The 20,064-nt window shown below is 41.8% G+C and overlaps 1 protein-coding gene across 1 annotated transcript in view; it reads left to right on the top strand.

The window, feature by feature from the left end:
• Positions 1-20,064, top strand: part of SHPK (sedoheptulokinase) — an 80,806-nt gene that overhangs the window by 29,968 nt on the left and 30,774 nt on the right. The window contains 1 exon segment of the mRNA XM_033928575.1: positions 7,052-7,227. Within this exon segment, the coding sequence (XP_033784466.1) occupies positions 7,052-7,227 (176 nt within the window).

The following is a 20,064-nucleotide window of genomic DNA, read 5'->3' as shown; positions in this document are numbered from 1 at the left end:
TCCCTCAGTTTCTTAGTTTCCGCGGAGCTAAGAAGACGCGTTTTCAACGGCTGTTGAAATTTTTTCCTAACTTGCCTTCCCGCTCGCGTAAACGTTTGGCTTAATTTGCCTTTTTTCTTTCTTTTATTTTGTTAAAAAAAAAAAAAAAAAACTTTTATTTTTTTCTTCAATTTTCGGTTTTCCCCGGCGGGGCCTTCTGCCACCATCGAAGCCTCGGCCTTCGATTTGGCGGAAGCCGTTTTTCCTTTCATGCCCCCTCAACCGGGTTTTAAAAAGTGCCAGCGGTGTGCTAGGCCTATATCTCTCACGGACCCACACAACTGGTGTTTACAGTGTTTGGGTCCTGAGCATCAGGCCTCTTCTTGCACCCGCTGTGCTACTTTAAAAAAACGGACATTAAAAAATCGCTTAATTCAACAGCGATTGTTGTTCGGTGCCGAGATGTCCGACCCCGTTCCTTCGACTCCGGCTTCGGCACCGATTCAGTCGGCACCCTCGTCTTCGACGCCGCGTGATTCCACACCGGCATCCCAACAGTCAGGTAAGCCGGCTAAGAAGCCTTCTCCGCTGGAACGTCTTCCGGCCTCGAGTGCAGTGAGTCCAATCCTGCCGCCTGTAAGACGCCAGCGGAAGCGCTCCGCCCCTATAGAGGTGAGTCCCTCGACATCGGGCTCCTCATCTCCGGGGCGTCGAGCGGCACCGCAGGTACCGCAGAAGAAAAAAGCGGTACCGGTGCCATCCCTCGATGACCGCATTACGGCCATCCTTCAGGTGCAGCTTAAGGAGCAATTAGAACGACTCCTTCCTGCTATCATGACACCGAACCTTCCGGTGCCAGTCCGCACCGAGCCATCGGTACCGGTTGTGGAACAACCCGTATCGATACCGATTGTGGAACCCGTGTTACCCGCTTCCACTGTTTCGGTACCGCTTCACCTAACCTCATCGGTATCGATGCCAGTCCTTGCACCGGAGCCGAGAGCTCACCATCAATCGGTGCAGACTTCGGCACCGGTGCGACCGATAACTTCTCCGGACACGGTATCGATGAGGTCGGGTAAGTCGGTGCGCAAAACCCGACACATGCAAACGTCGACACCTGAGTCTCGGGACCATTCTTCCCATGTCAGGGACCCTGATCTGTGGGGAGACTCAGAGGAACCCTTTCTTTCCGAAGGAGAATGTTCCTCAGAGGAGGAGGATTCGGCTGTCCCTGACCCATCCTCCAAACAGGCCACTTCCTCTTTCTCTAGTTTTTTGAAAGAGATGTGTGAGTCCTTGTCCATTCCTTTGGAGGCTGAATCCAAAAAGTCTAAAGCTTTTTTGGATGCCCTTGATTTTGATCAGCCTCCAAAGGAATTTTTGAAACTTCCCCTTCATGATATCTTGAGGGAAACTTTCTATAAGAATTTAGAGACTCCTCTAACTGTTCCAGGGGCCCCACGTAAACTGGATTCTCTATATAAGGTAATTCCCATTCCTGGGTTCGACAAACCTCAACTACCACATGAATCCTTATTTGTCGAATCCACCCTTAAAAAGACTTCAGGAGCCAGTGTATATGCATCTGTCCCTCCTGGCAGAGAAGGAAGGGCCATGGATAAATTTGGTAAGAGGCTCTACCAAAATGCTATGTTAGCAAATAGGGCTAGTAATTATGCTTTTCATTTTTCTTTTTATTTAAAGCATCTCCTTACCACCATGGCTTCTTTCGAGAAATATCTTCCTTCACGAAAGCATCCCGCTTTTCACACATGCTTGTCGTCTCTTCTCCAATTGCGTAAGTTTATGGTTAGATCAATATATGACACCTTTGAACTTACATCCAGAGCGACAGCAATGTCAGTAGCTATGCGTCGTTTGGCCTGGCTTCGGGTATCCGAGCTTGATGTTAACCATCAAGATCGGTTAGCCAATGCCCCATGTCTAGGGGATGAGCTCTTTGGGGATTCCATGGACTCAACCACACAAAAGCTCTCTGCTCATGAGACGCGCTGGGATACCCTGCTCAAGAATAAAAAGAAGCCTCCTCCGCCAAGACCATACAGGCAGCAATCGGCCTATCAACGCCGCTTCACAGCTCGTCCATTGACTACCACTGCTCAACAACCTAGGCGTCAGAGGCAACAGCAACGTCAGCCTCCCAGACAACAGCAGCAGCAACAAGCTGTAAAACAACCTCCTCAGCAGAAGTCACAGCCCTTTTGACTTCATTCTCCGCAGTATAGCCAGTATCCCTATTCCTGCTCTCCTGCCTCAGCCTATAGGAGGTCGACTTTCTCTGTTCCTCAGCCGGTGGGAAGTAATCACTTCGGACCAATGGGTCCTCAACATCATCCGCCACGGCTATTCTCTCAACTTTCAGACTCTTCCACCTCAAAGCCTGCCAAAAGAGTCTGCTTTGAACAGTCCTCAATCGGCCCTCCTTATTCAGGAGGTCCAATCCCTCCTCCTTCTGAACGCTATAGAGGAAGTTCCTCTAGATCAAAAGGGGCAGGGATTCTACTCCCGTTACTTTCTAGTTCCCAAAAAGACAGGAGATCTCAGACCCATCCTGGATCTTCGCGATCTCAACATTCATCTAGTAAAAGAAAAATTCAAGATGCTTTCTTTAGCCATCCTTTATCCCCTTCTAAATCAAAACGACTGGCTATGCTCCCTCGATCTCAAAGAGGCTTACACTCACATACCGATCAATGTAACCTCAAGACCATATCTACGATTCATGATCAATCATTGTCATTACCAGTACAAGGTGCTGCCCTTCGGTCTTGCCTCATCTCCAAGGGTATTCACCAAATGTCTCATTGTGGTAGCGGCATTTCTACGCTCTCACCACCTGCATGTATTTCCTTACCTGGACGATTGGTTGATCAAAGACACTTCTGCTCAAGCGGTCCTTCTGGCCACCAACCAAACCATCCAGTTTCTACAACTTCTGGGATTCGAGATCAATCTACCCAAATCTCATATCATTCCCACTCAGAGACTTCAATTCATTGGAGCGATCCTAGATACACTCCTCATGAGAGCTTTCTTACCATCCAATTGTCTCCAGACTCTTCAGTCTCTATGTCACCAGGTACTTCCTCTGCCGTCCATCTCAGCAAGACAAATGATGGTACTCTTGGGACACATGGCATCCACAGTTCATGTCACACCTCATGCCCGTCTTCACCTGCGCACTCCTCAATGGACCCTTGCTACCCAGTGGTCCCAAGCGTCGGACCCTTGCTCACGACACATATCTGTGACATCATCTCTTCGTCAGTCTCTTCAATGGTGGTTGGTATCCTCAAATCTATCCAGAGGTCTTCTGTTCCATCAGCCTCCTCATCAACTAGTCATCACCACCGACGCCTCTCTGTATGCATGGGGAGCTCACTTGAACGAGTTCCAGACTCAAGGTCTTTGGTCAGCCCAGGAGAGGAAGCATCAAATCAATTTCCTGGAACTCAGAGCGATGTTTTACGCCCTCAAGGCCTTCCAACACCTTCTCTTTCCTCAGGTCCTTCTGTTGTGCACAGACAATCAGGTTGCGATGTACTACATCAACAAACAGGGTGGGACAGGCTCTCGCCTTTTATGCCAGGAAGCCCAGAAGATATGGACTTGGGCCATAGATCACCATCTCTTCCTGAAAGCTATATACATTCAGGGGAAACAGAATTCCTTAGCGGACAAACTCAGCAGAATTCTCCAACCTCACGAGTGGACACTCGATCCTGTAACTCTACAGTCTATCTTCGATCAATGGGGCACTCCTCAGATAGACCTCTTTGCAGCTCCTCACAATCATCAGCTGCCCCTATTCTGCTCCAGACTTTACTCTCCACACCGTCTAACAGCAGATGCTTTTCTCCTCAACTGGTCGAATCAGTTCCTGTACGCCTTCCCTCCTCTGCCTCTCATGTTGAGAACCTTGTTCAAGCTCAAGAGGGAACGAGCCACCATGATTCTGATTGCTCCGAGGTGGCCCAGGCAACATTGGTTCTCCCTTCTACTTCAACTCAGTTCCAGGGAACCTTTTCTTCTTCCTCTGTTTCCTTCTCTGCTTACGCAACAGCAGGGAACCCTTCTGCATCCCAACCTCCAGTCTCTACACCTGATGGCTTGGTATCTCTCGGGCTGAACTCGACTGATACTCTTTTATCTCAGCCCGTTCGTTCCATTCTGGATGCCTCCAGGAAACCAGCCACTCTACAATGTTACCATCAAAAGTGGACGAGGTTTTCTTCCTGGTGTCTTCTTCATCATCTTGATCCCACTTCCCTAGCGGTGGAGACGTTGTTGGATTATCTTCTTTCTTTGTCTGATTCTGGCCTGAAGTCCTCTTCCATCAGGGTCCACCTCAGTGCCATTGCAGCTTTTCATGAGCCAGTCCATGGAAAACTTCTTTCAGCTCATCCCCTGGTGTCCAGGTTCATGCGTGGGCTTTTCAATGTGAAACCACCTCTTAAAGCCCCTCCGGTTATCTGGGATCTCAATGTGGTTCTTTCAGCTTTAATGAAGCCTCCATTTGAACCTTTAGCTACTTCTCCTTTCAAATTTCTCACTTGGAAGGTACTTTTCCTTATTGCTCTTACCTCTGCCAGGAGAGTCAGTGAGCTTCATGCACTGGTTGCAGATCCACCTTTTACGGTCTTTCATCATGACAAGGTGGTTCTGCGTACACATCCAAAGTTTCTCCCCAAGGTTGTTTCTGAATTTCATCTCAACCAATCCATTGTTCTACCGGTTTTCTTTCCAAAACCTCATTCTCATTCTGGGGAACAAGCTCTGCATACTTTGGATTGTAAAAGGGCTCTTGCTTACTATCTGGAGCGTACGAAACCCCACAGATCAGTTCCCCAACTCTTTCTATCCTTTGATCCGAATAAATTGGGACGTCCTGTTTCTAAACGTACGTTGTCTAATTGGCTAGCAGCGTGCATCTCATTCTGTTATGCTCAGACCGGACTGACACTGGAAGGTTCTGTCACGGCCCATAGAGTCAGAGCAATGGCAGCATCTGTAGCTTTCCTCCGTTCCACTCCTATTGAGGAAATCTGCAAAGCTGCTACTTGGTCCTCAGTTCACACTTTTACATCTCATTATTGTCTGGATGCATTCTCCAGACGGGATGGACACTTCGGCCAATCTGTTTTGCAAAATTTGTTTTCATAATGGCCAACCTTCCCTCCATCCCTCTTTTTGTTAGCTTGGAGGTCACCCATCAGTCAAGAATATGCTGCCTGCTTGTCCTGGGATAAAGCACAGTTACTTACCGTAACAGGTGTTATCCAGGGACAGCAGGCAGATATTCTTGCGTCCCACCCACCTCCCCGGGTTGGCTTCTTAGCTGGCTTATACTAACTGAGGGACCGCGCGCCTCTGTCGGGCGGGAAGGCACTCGCGCGTGCGCGGTGCGGCCGAGCTAGAACTTTCTAAAGTTCTTAGAGTGCAATCACTCTAAAATTGTCCGTACCGGGGCTCCGTCGGTGCCGTCACCCCATCAGTCAAGAATATCTGCCTGCTGTCCCTGGATAACACCTGTTACGGTAAGTAACTGTGCTCTCTTCCTCTCTCCTCCTCTGGAGGCTAGGAATGTTGAATGTTGGTGATTGCAGGGTTCTAAATTCTTCTGAAACAAAGGCTGCCAACATGCATGTAACTTTGCATTCAATCGAGTTAGTAGACATGCAGATCTTTTAACATAAGAACATAGAAGTTGCCATACTGGGAAAGGCCAAAAATCCATCAAGCCAAGGGTCTTCTTTCCAAATACCTGGAAAAATCCCATCCCAGAGTAAAATAGATTTTATCCAAGGAATAAGTTTCCAAGTTTCCAAATTTTGTTAAAATTTGTTATTCCGCTTATCAAATTTCTAAGCGGTTTTACAGTAAAAGCAGTAAATTTCCCCAAGTGCATCTTAATAATAGATTATGGACTTTTGTTTTGGAAAAGGATCCAAACCTTCTGCAAACCCTGCTAAGCTAACTGCTTTCAACACATTCTCTAGCAATGAATTCCAGAGATTAATTACATGAACCAGAATGTACGCAGGTAGGGCTAGTCTCAGTTAGGGCGCTGGTTTTTGATCAGAGGACTGCCGCGTGAGCAGACTGCTGGGCACAATGGACCACTGGTCTGACCCAGCAGCGGCAATTCTTATGTTCTTATGTTGAGTGAAGAAATATTTTCTACAGTTAATTTTAAATCTAGTACTTAGTAGCTTAATTGCATGACCCCTAGTCCAAGTATTTTTGAAAAGAGTAAACAAATGATTCACATGTATCCGTTCTACTCCACTCAATATTTTGTAGACCGCCATCATATCTCCCCAAGCTGTCTCTTCTCCAGGCCCAAGCCATTCTAACCTCTATCACTTTAATCGCCCTTCTCTGCACCCCCTCCAGTTCCACTACATGCCCTTTGAGATGCAGTGACCAGAACTGCACACATTATTACATACATATTGATAGGGATATCCTGAAAACCTGACCTGTTGGCAGCCATTGAGTAAAGACCAGGGTCTTAAGTGGATCATAATAACATAGCAAATAATTGTACATGAACAGCCCATCCAGTAACAATTTGTCCACTTCAGGTAGACATGCACACACAAATTATTATATAAAACTAAATAATAATAATAACTTTATTTTTGTATACCGCCATACCCAGGGAGTTCTAGGCGGTTCACATCAATTAAACAGATTTACAAGAATTACAATTAATTAGATTTACAAGCAGCGAAGTCATTGAGGTAAGTCATTGAGGTAAGCATGAAGGGGTTGTATAAGTCATTGGAGTTAGCAGGTTGGGAGAGAGCAATAAGAAAGAGTAAAGGGAGAGATCATATTGTTGGTTGGGGGGGGGTAAGTGATTCCCATTTCTCTATGTACGTGATTCCCATTTCTCTATGATCTATCAGGCCCAAATTGATTCATAGGCATAAATGAGTCACTGTTAATATTTAAACAGGTTAATGTATGATTTTTTTTATATGCCTCTGAAACACTTCTCAGGCTCCAGTATTATAAATTGATGTTTCTAATATTGTTTTAGTTTAAAAGAATCTGGCTTTCCTATATCCCTGCTCCCTGAGATAGCCAAACCTGGGAGTAATGCAGGCATTACATCTTATGAGTGGTTCAGTATCCCTTCAGGAGCTGATGTGGGAGTTGGCCTTGGAGATTTCCAGTGTTCTGTTTATTCTTGTATGAACGACACGAAAGATGCAGGTAATAAAAAAAGCTGGTTTACCTAGAAATGCAAATCTAATAGTTGGTTTTAGCATTACTTTGATCAAAGTAGATTACATAATTTTATGATTTTGTTTTACTTAGTACACACAAACAGGGTAGAGTAAAGAGAAGCAAAAGAGGCAAACTTGTTGCTCAATATGGCCTGCCTCAGGGGTCTTATAGTGAAACAATCTAAACGTAAATAAATGAATGGTGGTTTAAAAGCTGATCAGCTGTGCATGAGAGCAATGCCGTATCTCCACTCAACTGCCCTGTGATATGATAGCTTAGCTAAGCTATCATATCACAGAGCAATCAGAGACACCTGCCTGGAAGCTGCTATAGCTCAATAAGTAAAAGCCCTGTGCTCCTCTTCCAGAGGACATAAGTTCAGCTCCCCCAGCACATATTTTAATTGTGGCATTCTACCTTGGTGCACGTTGATGATCTCACAATGAGGTCACCATTGTGCAGCTGCAAACCTCCATTTGCAATGAAGTAGAAGCCATGCTAAGGTCTGTATCTGGTTTTTTTCTGGTTTTAAGTTTTTGCAAATGAAGTTATGTATGCAATCTATATATTTTTGTCATGTGCTCTATTTACTGAATCCATCTGTTTTAAGAATGACCTCATTGGAGCAATCTTTAATGAGAAAAAAAGAGTAGCTTTTTTTTCATTTTCACATTTTACATGAAGTGTACAAAATATTGAGTTACAACTAATGAATACACAATATCACTTTTATATCTATTACATAATATTCTGAACAAATTTTTTTTATCCCCTCTCCCACCCCCCACCCTTCAAGTACTTTCCAATCACCTTATACATATTGTATACCATATTATAACATGTTATGTAAAATTATTTTCACTACCCCCCCTCCATGTGTGCCATAAAGAAGACAAGAAAAAGAATAAAAGAAGAAGATAAATCCTACTATTCATTCAGTACAATACTTTGTCAATGGCCCCCATATTTTTATAAATTTAGGATATGTCCCTCTTTTTATTGCTATTACTCTTTCCATTTTGAATATATGACAAATTGCATTCCACCAAAATGTATAATTAAGGTTACTATGATTCTTCCAGTTATTGGTTATATGCTGAATGGCAACCCCTGTCATGACTAGTAAAAGCTTGTTATTTTCTGGTGAAATTTGACTTTTTTTTCTCATCATCATTCCAAATAACACTGTATCATATGATATTGCTACATGATTTTCCATCAATTTATTAATTTGTGGCCAAATTGCATTCCAAAAACTTTTAATGTAGGGACAATGATATAGTAAATGATCCAATGTCCCAGGTTCCAGATTACAGTGCCAGCATTTATTGGACTTAGAACTATCTAATTTTTGCAAACGTGTAGGGGTCCAAAAAGCTCTATGTAATAAAAAGAACCAATGACACTGTACATCTCATTCTCCAAGACCAAATTAGTGGCCATTGAGATGCAGTAATTTGATGCTTAATCTCAATGCTCCAAAAGTCTCTTAGACCATTTTTTGGTTTTTTATTCAAATATCCAGATATTAATTTATACCACAATGCGGCTTGATGCCCTAGGAAGTCTGCTTGGAAGCATAAGAACTCTAAACTATATTGATTATTCAATGTTTTCCATTCAGGGAACCCAACCTGAATGGCCTGCTTCAATTGCAACCATTTAAAACTTTGTTTTTTACTAAGACCAAATCTATGTTGCAATTGTGAAAATTCCAGCAGTTTACCTTCCGAAATAACATCATTCAGAGATCTAATGCCTGCAATAATCCAGTCCTTCCAAAGGATTTGAGCGCCGCCAATTTTAATCTTGGAGTTTATCCATAAAGACTGATTAGTTGACTTGTTTATTGGGACAGGTGTTAATTTACTAATAAACCTCAACGTTTTCCAAGTATCCATTAATATCTTATTTTCTCTGTATCTTCTAGGCATGTTGATACTTGGAAGATGAACTAAATTTAGGGGAAACATAAGGCGCCATTCCAAATTTAACCAATCCGGTGCATTATCTATCAGTTTTGGGAGGATCCAATACATACCCTGACGTAAAATATAGGCTTGATGGTACCTATAAAAATTTGGAAAATTTACCCCTCCCTCCTTAATTGATTTTTGCAAAGATACCAAAGCTATTCTATGCGTTTTACCAAGCCAAAGAAATTTCGTTAAAATGCTATTAAGCTTTTTATAAAAGGACCCCTGAAAATAAATAGGTATCATACTCATTTGGTAGCAAACTACAGGCAAGATCATCATTTTAATAGTTTGAACTCTCCCCCACCAAGAAAGATGTAACGGATTCCATTGCTCACATAACTCTGTAACTCTTTTCAATACAAATTTTTCATTTTCTTTTACTGTATCTTCAATTGTATTTTTAACTTGAATGCCAAGATATTTAAATCCTTCTTCTTTCCATATGAACGGAAAAGCGTCAAATAATCCTTTTACACAATGAACATTTAAAGGTATAAGTTCAGACTTACTCCAATTTATTTTATAACCTGAAAATTTGCCAAACATATCAATTAATTCCAATAGACAAGATAAGGTAGACTCTGGATTCCTCAATTAAAGTAAAATATCATCCGCATAAGCCGAAATTTTATATTCCATATCAGAATATGGAATACCCTGTATCCCCCTTGCTTGCTGTATTGCTAACAATAAGGGTTCTAATACAACATCAAATAACAAAGGAGATAAAGGACAACCTTGTCTAACTCCCCTCTGCAATTGAAAACCATCAGATATCATATTATTAATATTTAATCTTGCAATCGGGAAGCTATACAATGTTTTTACCATTTGTATAAATCCAGAACCTATACCAAACCATTCTAAAGCCTGATACATAAAATTCCATTCTACCCTATCAAACGCTTTTTCTGCATCCAAGGAAACTGTAAAAGCCGGTTCATCCATTTTTTTTGATAAATTTAACATATGAAACAATAATCTAGAGTTATTAGAGGAATGTCTTTTAGCAACGAAACCCGTCTGATGCGTGTCTATAATATGTGGGAGAGCTTTGGCTAATCTCAAAGCCAAAATTTTCGCCAAAAGTTTATTATCCACATTTATTAAAGATATAGGCCTGTAGTTTGAAACCAAAGTAGGATCTTTATTTGGCTTAGGCAAAACAATTACTATTGATTCAGCCATAGTACCTTTAATATCACCTTTTATAAGTTGTGTCTGATATAAATTTAAACATAGAAACATAGAAACATAGAAATAGACGGCAGATAAGGGCCCACGGCCCATCTAGTCTGCCCACCTTAATGTCCCTCCCCTACCTTTGCCCTGTGAATAGATCCCATATGCCGATCCCATTTGGCCTTAAAATCAGGCACGCTACTGGCCTCAATCACCTGTAGTGGAAGACTATTCCAGCGATCAACCACTCTTTCAGTGAAAAAGAATTTCCTGGTGTCACCTCGTAGTTTCCCGCCCCTGATTTTCAATGGATGTCCTCTTGTTGTCGTGGGACCCTTGAAAAAGAAGATATCTTCCTCCGCCTCGATGCGGCCCGTAAGATACTTGAACGTCTCGATCATGTCCCCCCTCTCTCTGCGCTCCTCGAGCGAGTATAGCTGTAATTTGTCAAGCCGTTTTTCGTATGGTAGATCCTTGAGTCCCGAGACCATCCGGGTGGCCATTTAGTAAATATGGGGAAAGGACATTTTGAAATGTTTTATAAAATTCTACTGTATAACCATCACCACCTGGAGCGGATCCAACTCTAAGAGATTTCAACGCTGTTTCTAATTCTTTTAATGATATAGGTTCATCTAAACTCCGTTTTATATGATCAGGAATCTTAGGTCCAATAATTAAATCTAAAAAATTTTTACCATCTTTTTGCCTCTCCAAATAAGGCTCGGAAGAATACAGGTCCTTATAAAATTTTAGAGATTGCTTTAAAATTATATCCGTTTGATTGGTTATTATACCATTATCATCTTTTATCCCATTAATGTTAGTTCTTCTTTTTTTTGCTTTAAGATAATTTGCCAATAATCTTCCCGCCTTATTAGAATTTCCATAATACATTGTCTGTTTGGAAAACAAGTCTCTTCTTATCATTTTTGAAGCTAATTCGTTATATTTACCTTTTGCTTTCAAAAGAGCTTGTAATACATCATGTTCCCATTTGCTTACCAATTTAGTTTCTAGTATTTTAATTTCTTTTTCTAACTCTATATACTGTTTTTTAATCTGTTTCCTAACAAAAGCCGAATATGATATAATAATATGACCTCTCATAGTCGCTTTAAAAGCGTCCCATACATTTTCAATAGATGTATCTTCCACTAAATTAATTTGAAAGAAATCACTAATTTGTGTTTTAAAATTTTCCAAAAATTTTTCATCCACAAGCAATGCATTATCAAATCTCCAAAGAGGTCTTCTATTTTCTAATTGATCTAATTGTAAATCTATCCATACTCCCGCATGATCCGAAATGATAATGGGATCAATGGAAGCCTTAATCACTTGCTGCACCTTATGTGATGAAATAAAAATATAATCTATTCTTGAAAATGATTTATGAACCTGTTAACAAAATGAAAATTCCTGATCATTAAAATGAAGAATACGCCATATATCCTTCAAATCACATGATTGAACCAAATTATCTAAACCTAAAGATTTTATACTTTTACCTGGTTTTTTATCCATTAATGGATCCATTACAGCATTAAAATCTCCAGCCACCACTAAATTAGAAGCAGCCAGTGGTAACAACATACTCTGCAATTTTTTAAAGAATTCTGATTGATTCGAATTAGGGGCATATATATTGAACAACGTCAGGGCATTATTTCCCATACTTATATCAACATGTAGCCATCTTCCATGTGGGTCCGAATTTACTATCTTAAAATTGGCCATACACTTTTTATTTATAAGAACTGCTACTCCTGCTTTTTTACCCTCTGCTGGAGCAAAAAAACATTCTTTCACCCACCCACCCGTTAGTTTCTGTGATTCCTTTATATTAAGATGGGTCTTCTGCAGACAATAAACATCCGCGTTTTGCTTCTTTAAAAATGATAATACCTTTTTCCTTTTGATTACATGATTCAGGCCATTGACATTAATAGAAAATATCTTAAAAGACATAATATATTTTATACTCCTTATCATAATCTTCCTCTTCCCTTCTTCCATAACTAAGATCTAAAAAACTTCTCCCCATGGCACACATTCTTACCTCCAAATTACCCAATCCCTTATTAATCTTTTCCTTAATCATCCTAGTAATATCTTTAATACCCACCTTCTTCCCACCCCTCCCCCCCCCAATATAATGACTGCTTAAGGACACACATTGGACAGTAATCCCAACTTCCCCCCTCCCCCCCAGGCAACCAATATTTATTAATAACCCCTTTATCCTTTATTGAGACAAACTCACTACCTCTCCACAATATATCTAATTATATCTCTCTTCTAATCATAAAACCTTTTTTCTTTTTTTTCCATTTTAAAGTAATTAATTTCTCTATCTATTATTTAACCTTTAGTCACATAACCATATTTATTTCCTAACATTCCATTAATGCATTTTTATCATTTCACCAATCTCTAATTCATTCCCCCAACATTTTATTTCATTCAAGAAAATTCTATCATAGTCATATATTTAATAAAAAGTATCATTTTCCTATATCTTATATTATCTAATCCATCTTCTCCTATCCTCCTTTAAATATCCAACAACAAATATCAATCTCTTCATATATTTCTGTTAAAAAAAAAATTTTCAATTTTATAAGTTTTTATCCTCTATTTGTATTTAAACATTTGTATTTCATTTTCAAAATAATTTTTTTCCCCCTTTTTATATTTCCTCTTCTCCAAATTAAATCCAATCTTTTTAAAACTATATTATCACAACATCAATCTTTACATTCCTTCAGCTACCAATAAATTCTTATGTATCTTTCTTTTATATTATTCATTTTCCTTTCCTTTACTTGCATTTAAATATCAAATAACTTGTCCTTTCTATCATTAGTCCATTCTGCAATCTTTTCCTTATTGTCCTTTCATTCTTTACTTTCTCCTTTTCTGACTTATTAAATAAACTGAACTTTCATATTTATTTCTTATCTCCATCCATCCACTCTTAAAGACTTTTGACTGCCAATTGTCATTCATTTTTTTTTTTTTTATAATATCCTTTTAGTCTATCAGTCCTTTCTTCTTCTTCACATCTATTTATTTTCCTATTCAGTCTTCACTTTTCCTTTTGTGTTAATTTGTCCAGTCCTTTAATCCTTCTTGTTCATTCTTTACTCCAACCATCCATCTTTCAGTCTCCTAAAAGTTCAGTCTAATAACTTCACTTTAATGTCTTTCCAGTCTATCCTTCTTTCTACTTTCTTCTTTACATTCTTTTATTTTCTTTTTCACTTGTTCATTTTTATTTCCTGTTCTTTGTTGCATATTCTTCTTTTTCCAACAAACAAAAGTCCCATAGTTCTTTATATTTAATTTTTTGTTCAATATCCACCAATCCATTCTTAGTATTTATCCCTTCATTTCAACACCCATTGTGCTAAAATTACATAGGTTCTGATTTTGAAAGAAAGGTCTTTAGTTTTTCCGGATCAACAAAATACAAAGATTTATCCCCACAAGATACCCTCATTTTTGCTGGGTAATATAACCCATACTTATATCCTTTTTCCTTTAATTGAGATCTCAGATCAAGGAATTTCTTCCTAATATTTGCTGTATTTTTAGCAAAGTCTGGTAAAAACCATATTTTGGATCCTTTATAGTTTAAGTTTTTATCTTTTTTGGCAGCATTTAAAATTTCTATTGCTTGCTGGTATCTTAACATCTTGAATATTAATGGTCTTGGTCTCCCTTGATTTTCCAGACTCTTTATTGGAATCCTGTGTGCCCGTTCTATTTCCAAAGGCTGTTTGAAATCCAACTGCAATAATCTAGGAATTAAATTTTCTAAAAACTGTATTGCATTTTTCCCTTCCAAATTTTCCTGTATTCCAAAAAGTTTTATATTCTTTCTTCTTCCACGGTTTTCGTAATCTTTCAGCTGACTTTTCAATTGAATTATTTCCAAACTGTCATTTTTGCATCTTTTTCCTTCACATTCTAAGCTCTCCATTTTAACTTCTAACTCTGTTGTTCTTTTATTAGCTACTTCCATTTGTCTGTGTATATTCAGGATTTCTTCCTTCAGTTCTGCCATATTACTCACAGTCTGTCAGCATTTGTTTGATTTGCCTCAGTTCCCCATAACTTCAGCTTTGCTTAACTCCTCTGATACATCAGCAGGAAGCGGAACCTTACTCGGGGTAATTTGATCCTGCTTCTGCCTTTTCACAGCCCCTCCGGTTTCACTCTTACTCTGTCGGGTGCTCGCCATGCTCCCGCTGTCCTCTCCGATGTTTTCAGCCGAAAACAGTTTAAAAGGAAATCTTTATTTATTCAACGGTTGCCCAGGTAAGAGGAGCGCTGCGATCACACGACCATTTTGTGTGCGCGCTAAGCCACGCCCCTCAAAAAAAAAAAAAGAGTAGCTTTTTATTAAGAAACATAAAGCTGTTTTTTTTTCATATGGTGTGCTTCAATTAATGGATCTTTTCTTCTAATTAGCAAATACCATTACTGTTTTCCCAGAAAAATAGAAGGTTTTGCATGCAATATCTTTGTATTGATGTGCCCTGTTTATATGGTAGCTTATTAAATGTATTTTGAGCTTAATAAAGCAAAAATAAAAACCCAGAGAGCTATTTAGCAGATCACATTAAGGACATCCAAACTATACCTAAACTATGCTCAAAAGTAGACTTCCTTACAATTCCTATAAAACCTAGTTTTACAATTGCTATGCAGCTTGTTAGCTCACTCTGTAGCACACTGGTTAAACCTATAGCCTTCTACCCTCATGTTGCTAGTTCGAATCCCAGTCATTCTGTCTGATGGAATAATAATAATAATAACTTTATTCTTTTATACTGCCATAACCAAAACTTCTAGGCGGTTTACACTAAAAAGAGCTGGACAATCAGCAAAATACAATAATACAGTAAAAAAATACAAATATTTGTAAAATAGAATTTCAATACTAAAACTCACTAAGAAATAAACTTATCGAACAAAGTGGTCTTAATTAATTTCCAAAAACAGCAATAGGATAACATTGCTTGCTGAATACATTTACCTAACCAAGATTATTGCCTACCAGCTTGAAATGCTAAGGTCCTATCTAAGACCATTAATTTTTGGATAAGCAAATAAGTAGAAGTTTCTAGTTTCTCTTGATGGTCTATGCCAGTGTTTTTCAACCGCTGTTCCGCGGCACGAGATGTTGCCTGGTGTGCCGTACGGTCAGGGCCGCCATCAGGGCAGTACCACCAGTCTAGGGAGAGGGGCGGTCCGCCCCACGTGGAGAGGAGAGAGCTGGACGGGGGACCAGCGGAGTTCAATACATCTCGAGCCGCGAGGCTCGTCTTCTGTTCCTGCCTGCCCTGCAGCTAACATATAGCCGATCGCAAGCGTTCCCCGATGTCAGCGCTGACGTCGGAGGGAGGGCTTAAGCAAAGCCTGCCCTCCGACGTCAGCGCTGACGTCGGAGAATACTTCCGTTCGGCTATTTGTGTGCGGCAGGGCAGGCAGGAAGCAGAAGACAAGCCTCGCGGCTTGAGCTTCGTTTTGCTGAGAAAGTTGCAAAGATGGGCTGGGAGGCAAACACGGAACACAAAAGGGGGAGGGAGTGCGTTTTGGGCACAAGGCATGAACTTGGGAGAGAGGAAGGGAGGGAAAGAGATGCTGAGGTGGGGGAGGGAATGGGTTTTTGGACACAGAAGGCATGGACTTGGGAGAGAGGAAGGGAGGGAATGCGTTTTTGGACACAGAAGAAATGGACTTGGGAGAGAGGAAGGGAGGGAAAGAGATGCTGAGGTGGGGGAGGGAATGCGTTTTTGGACACAGAAGAAATGGACTTGGGAGAGAGGAAGGGAGGGAAAGAGATGCTGAGGTGGGGGAGGGAATGCGTTTTTGGACACAGAAGAAATGGACTTGGGAGAGAGGAAGGGAGGGAAAGAGATGCTGAGGTGGGGGAGGGAATGAGTGTTTGGACACAGAAGGCATGGACTTTGGAGAGAGGAAGAGAGGGAAAGAGATGGTTGTGTACACGGGGAATAGAAGAAAGGAGAATTTTTGGTCATAGGGAGGGAGTGAGGTACAGATAGTGGCATACCAGGGTGGGGGGGGGCGGTCTGCCCCACCCCGGGTTTACGTCCCAAGGGGGTGCACAGCTGGCCACCCTCCAGTGTTGTCCCTAGGCCGGCAAACTGCGGCTCTTTAGCCACTTGAGTGCCACCGCCGCCAACGGTGTTGTTGGCGGTGGCAGCATTATAAAATACTTTCTTTGTGTTTATTTGATTCCTATTCAAGAGAATTACTTTATATATAGTCAATATAGGCACAGAGTTAAATTTTTTAACATTTTCTAATGGTGGTGTGCCTCGTGATTTTTTTCATGAAACAAGTGTGCCTTTGCCCAAAAAAGGTTGAAAAACACTGGTCTATGCAACACAAAATGAGGAAAAAGGTAAGCTGCAGACAATCCCAAAATCAACTTACAGCAGATACAGGAAAATCTGAATAATACTCTTGCTTCCAAAGGCAGCCAATGAAGTAAACGATAATATGGACTAATATGGTCGTTCTTTTTTAAACCAAAAATCAATCGAACAGCTGTATTATCCCAGGACAAGCAGGCAGCATATTCTTGACTGATGGGTGACAGCACCGACGGAGCCCCGGTACGGACAATTTTAGAGTGATTGCACTCTAAGAACTTAGAAAGTTCTGGTAGGCCGCACCGCGCACGCGCGAGTGCCTTCCCGCCCGACAGAGGCGCGCGGTCCCCAGTTTCTTAGTTTCCGCGGAGCTAAGAAGACGCGTCTCTCTCAACGGCCGTTGTGAGAGAATTTTTTTGTAAACTTCCCGCTCGCGAAAACTTTTTGAGGAAATATTATTTCCTTCCCTTTTTTCTTTATTTTATTTCTTTTTAAAAAAAAAACAAACATTGTTTTTTCCTTCTTTTCGGTTTTGCCCCAGCGGGGCCTTTAGCCACCATCGAGGCCTCGGCCTTCGATTTGGCTGAAGCCGTTTTCACATTCATGCCCCCCCAACCCGGCTTCAAAAAGTGCCAGCGGTGTGCACGACCAATTTCACTGACTGATCCTCATAATTGGTGTCTCCAGTGTCTTGGTCCCGACCATCGAGCGTCAACCTGCACCCGCTGTGCAACTTTGAAAAAGAGAACTCTTAAAAATCGAGAGATTCAACAAAAATTATTGTTTGGTGCCGAAATGTCTGATTCTACACCGGCACCGACATCGGCACCGGCGCAGTCGGCACCCACATCATCGACACCACGTGATACCGCGGCGGTGTCGACTCCAGGTAAGCCGGCTAAGAAGCCTTCCCCGTTGGAGCGTCCTCCGGTCTCGATGGCAGCGAGCCCAATCCTGCCGACCTCGAGGCGCCCACGGAAGCGCTCCGCTCCAATAGAGGTGAGCCCCTCTACATCGGGATCCTCATCCTCGGAGCGTAGAGCAGCACCGCAGGTACCATTAAAGAAAAAGACGGTACCGGTGCCTTCCCTTGAGGAGCGTATAGCTGCTGTTCTGAAGGCGCAACTTAAAGAACAGTTACAGCACCTCCTGCCTTCAGTCCTGGCATCGACTTTACCGGTACCAGTCCGGTCTGAGCCACCAGTACCGATGGTGGACCGTCCTATTTTATCGACGTCCACTTTATCGGTACCGGTACAGTCGGTTTCCTCGGTCTCCATGCCGATTCTGGCCCCGGAGCCGAGAGCTCACCATCAAGCTGTACAGACTTCGGCTCCGGTGCGTACAATGACATCTCCCGGTACCAAATCAGGCAAGTCAGGGAAGTCTCTTCGCAAGTCCCGGCATTTAGAGCCTTCCACTCCAGAGTCTCGAGACCGGAGTTTTCAGGTTCGAGACCCTGATTTATGGGGCGACTCGGAAGATCCTATTCTTTCCGAGGGAGAATGCTCTTCTGGTGATGAGGACCCGTCTGCTTTAGGAGCCTCCTCTAGACCAGAAGTGTCTTCCTTTTCTTCATTTTTGAAGGAAATGTGTGACTCTCTCTCCATTCCTTTGGAGGCTGAGTCAAAGAAATCCAAGGCTTTCCTAGATGCCTTGGACTTTGACCAGCCTCCAAAGGAATACCTTAAGTTACCTCTCCATGATATTTTGAGAGAGACGTTTTATAAGAATCTGGAATCTCCATTAACTATTCCTGGAGCTCCTAGAAAATTGGATTCCTTTTATAAGGTCATTCCTATCCCTGGGTTTGACAAGCCCCAACTACCTCATGAGTCCCTTTTAGTTGAGTCCACTTTAAAAAAGTCCAAAGGGGCTAGTGTATATGCCTCAGTCCCTCCTGGTAGAGAGGGCAAATCTATGGACAAGTTTGGTAAAAGACTATACCAAAATGCTATGTTAGCAAATCGATCAGGAAATTATGCATTCCATTTCTCTTTTTATCTTAAGCAGCTGATACAAAATCTCACTGCTTTTGAGAAATATCTTCCTGACCGGAAAAAGTCTGTTTTTCACCACACTTGTTCATCTCTCTTACAGCTCCGAAAATTCATGGTAAGATCCATTTATGATACTTTCGAGCTGACCTCCAGAGCCACAGCCATGTCAGTGGCCATGCGAAGGCTAGCCTGGCTTCGTGTTTCAGAACTGGACGTTAATCACCAGGATAGGCTAGCCAATGCACCTTGCTTAGGGGATGAGCTGTTTGGAGATTCCATGGACTCCACTACTCAGAAACTATCGGCTCATGAGACCAGATGGGACACACTTCTTAAAACTAAGAAGCCTCCACCTACCAGACCCTTTCGTCCACAATCAACCTACCAACGTAGATTTGTGGCTCGTCCTCTGCCTCAAACTGCACAACAGCCTAGACGTCAGAGGCAACAGCGACCAGCTGCTAGACAACCTCAGCAACAACAGCAGGTAAAACCTACACCTGCACAAAAGTCTACCCAACCCTTTTGACTTGGTTCTCCAGAACATAGCCAGTCTTCTTCCTTCTACCCAACTTCCACAGCCTATAGGAGGACGCCTTTCTTATTTCATAAGCCATTGGGAACTTATCACGTCAGATCAGTGGGTCCTGAACATCATCCACCACGGCTACTCTCTCAACTTTCAGACTCTACCTCCTCCAAATCAACCAAAAGAGTCTGCTTCGCACACTCCTCAGTCTTTCCTTCTTCTCCAGGAGGTGCAATCCCTCCTCCTTCTGAACGCCATAGAGGAGGTTCCTCTAGATCAAAAGGGGCAGGGATTCTACTCCCGTTACTTTTTAGTCCCCAAAAAAACAGGAGATCTCAGACCCATTCTAGATCTCCGTGATCTCAACAAATGTTTGGTCAAAGAAAAGTTCAAAATGCTTTCTCTGGCCACTCTTTATCCTCTTCTAAATCAAAGCGACTGGCTATGTTCCCTCGATCTCAAAGAAGCATACACTCATATACCGGTCAATCTGGCCTCCAGACAATACCTACGCTTCATGATCAATCGTTGTCATTACCAATACAAGGTGCTACCCTTCGGTCTTGCCTCCTCTCCGAGAGTATTCACCAAATGTCTGATTGTGGTGGCTGCCTTTCTACGATCTCACCACCTTCAGGTCTTTCCTTACCTGGACGACTGGTTAATCAAGGCCAATACATCTCAGACTGTTCTCCTGGCCACCAACCAAACCATCAGGTTTC

The sequence above is a fragment of the Geotrypetes seraphini genome, chromosome 19, assembly GCF_902459505.1.
Source record: "Geotrypetes seraphini chromosome 19, aGeoSer1.1, whole genome shotgun sequence".
Lineage (NCBI taxonomy): Eukaryota > Metazoa > Chordata > Amphibia > Gymnophiona > Dermophiidae > Geotrypetes > Geotrypetes seraphini.
The sequence above is the reverse complement of the archived record's forward strand: the minus strand, read 5'-3'. Positions and strand labels throughout refer to the sequence as shown.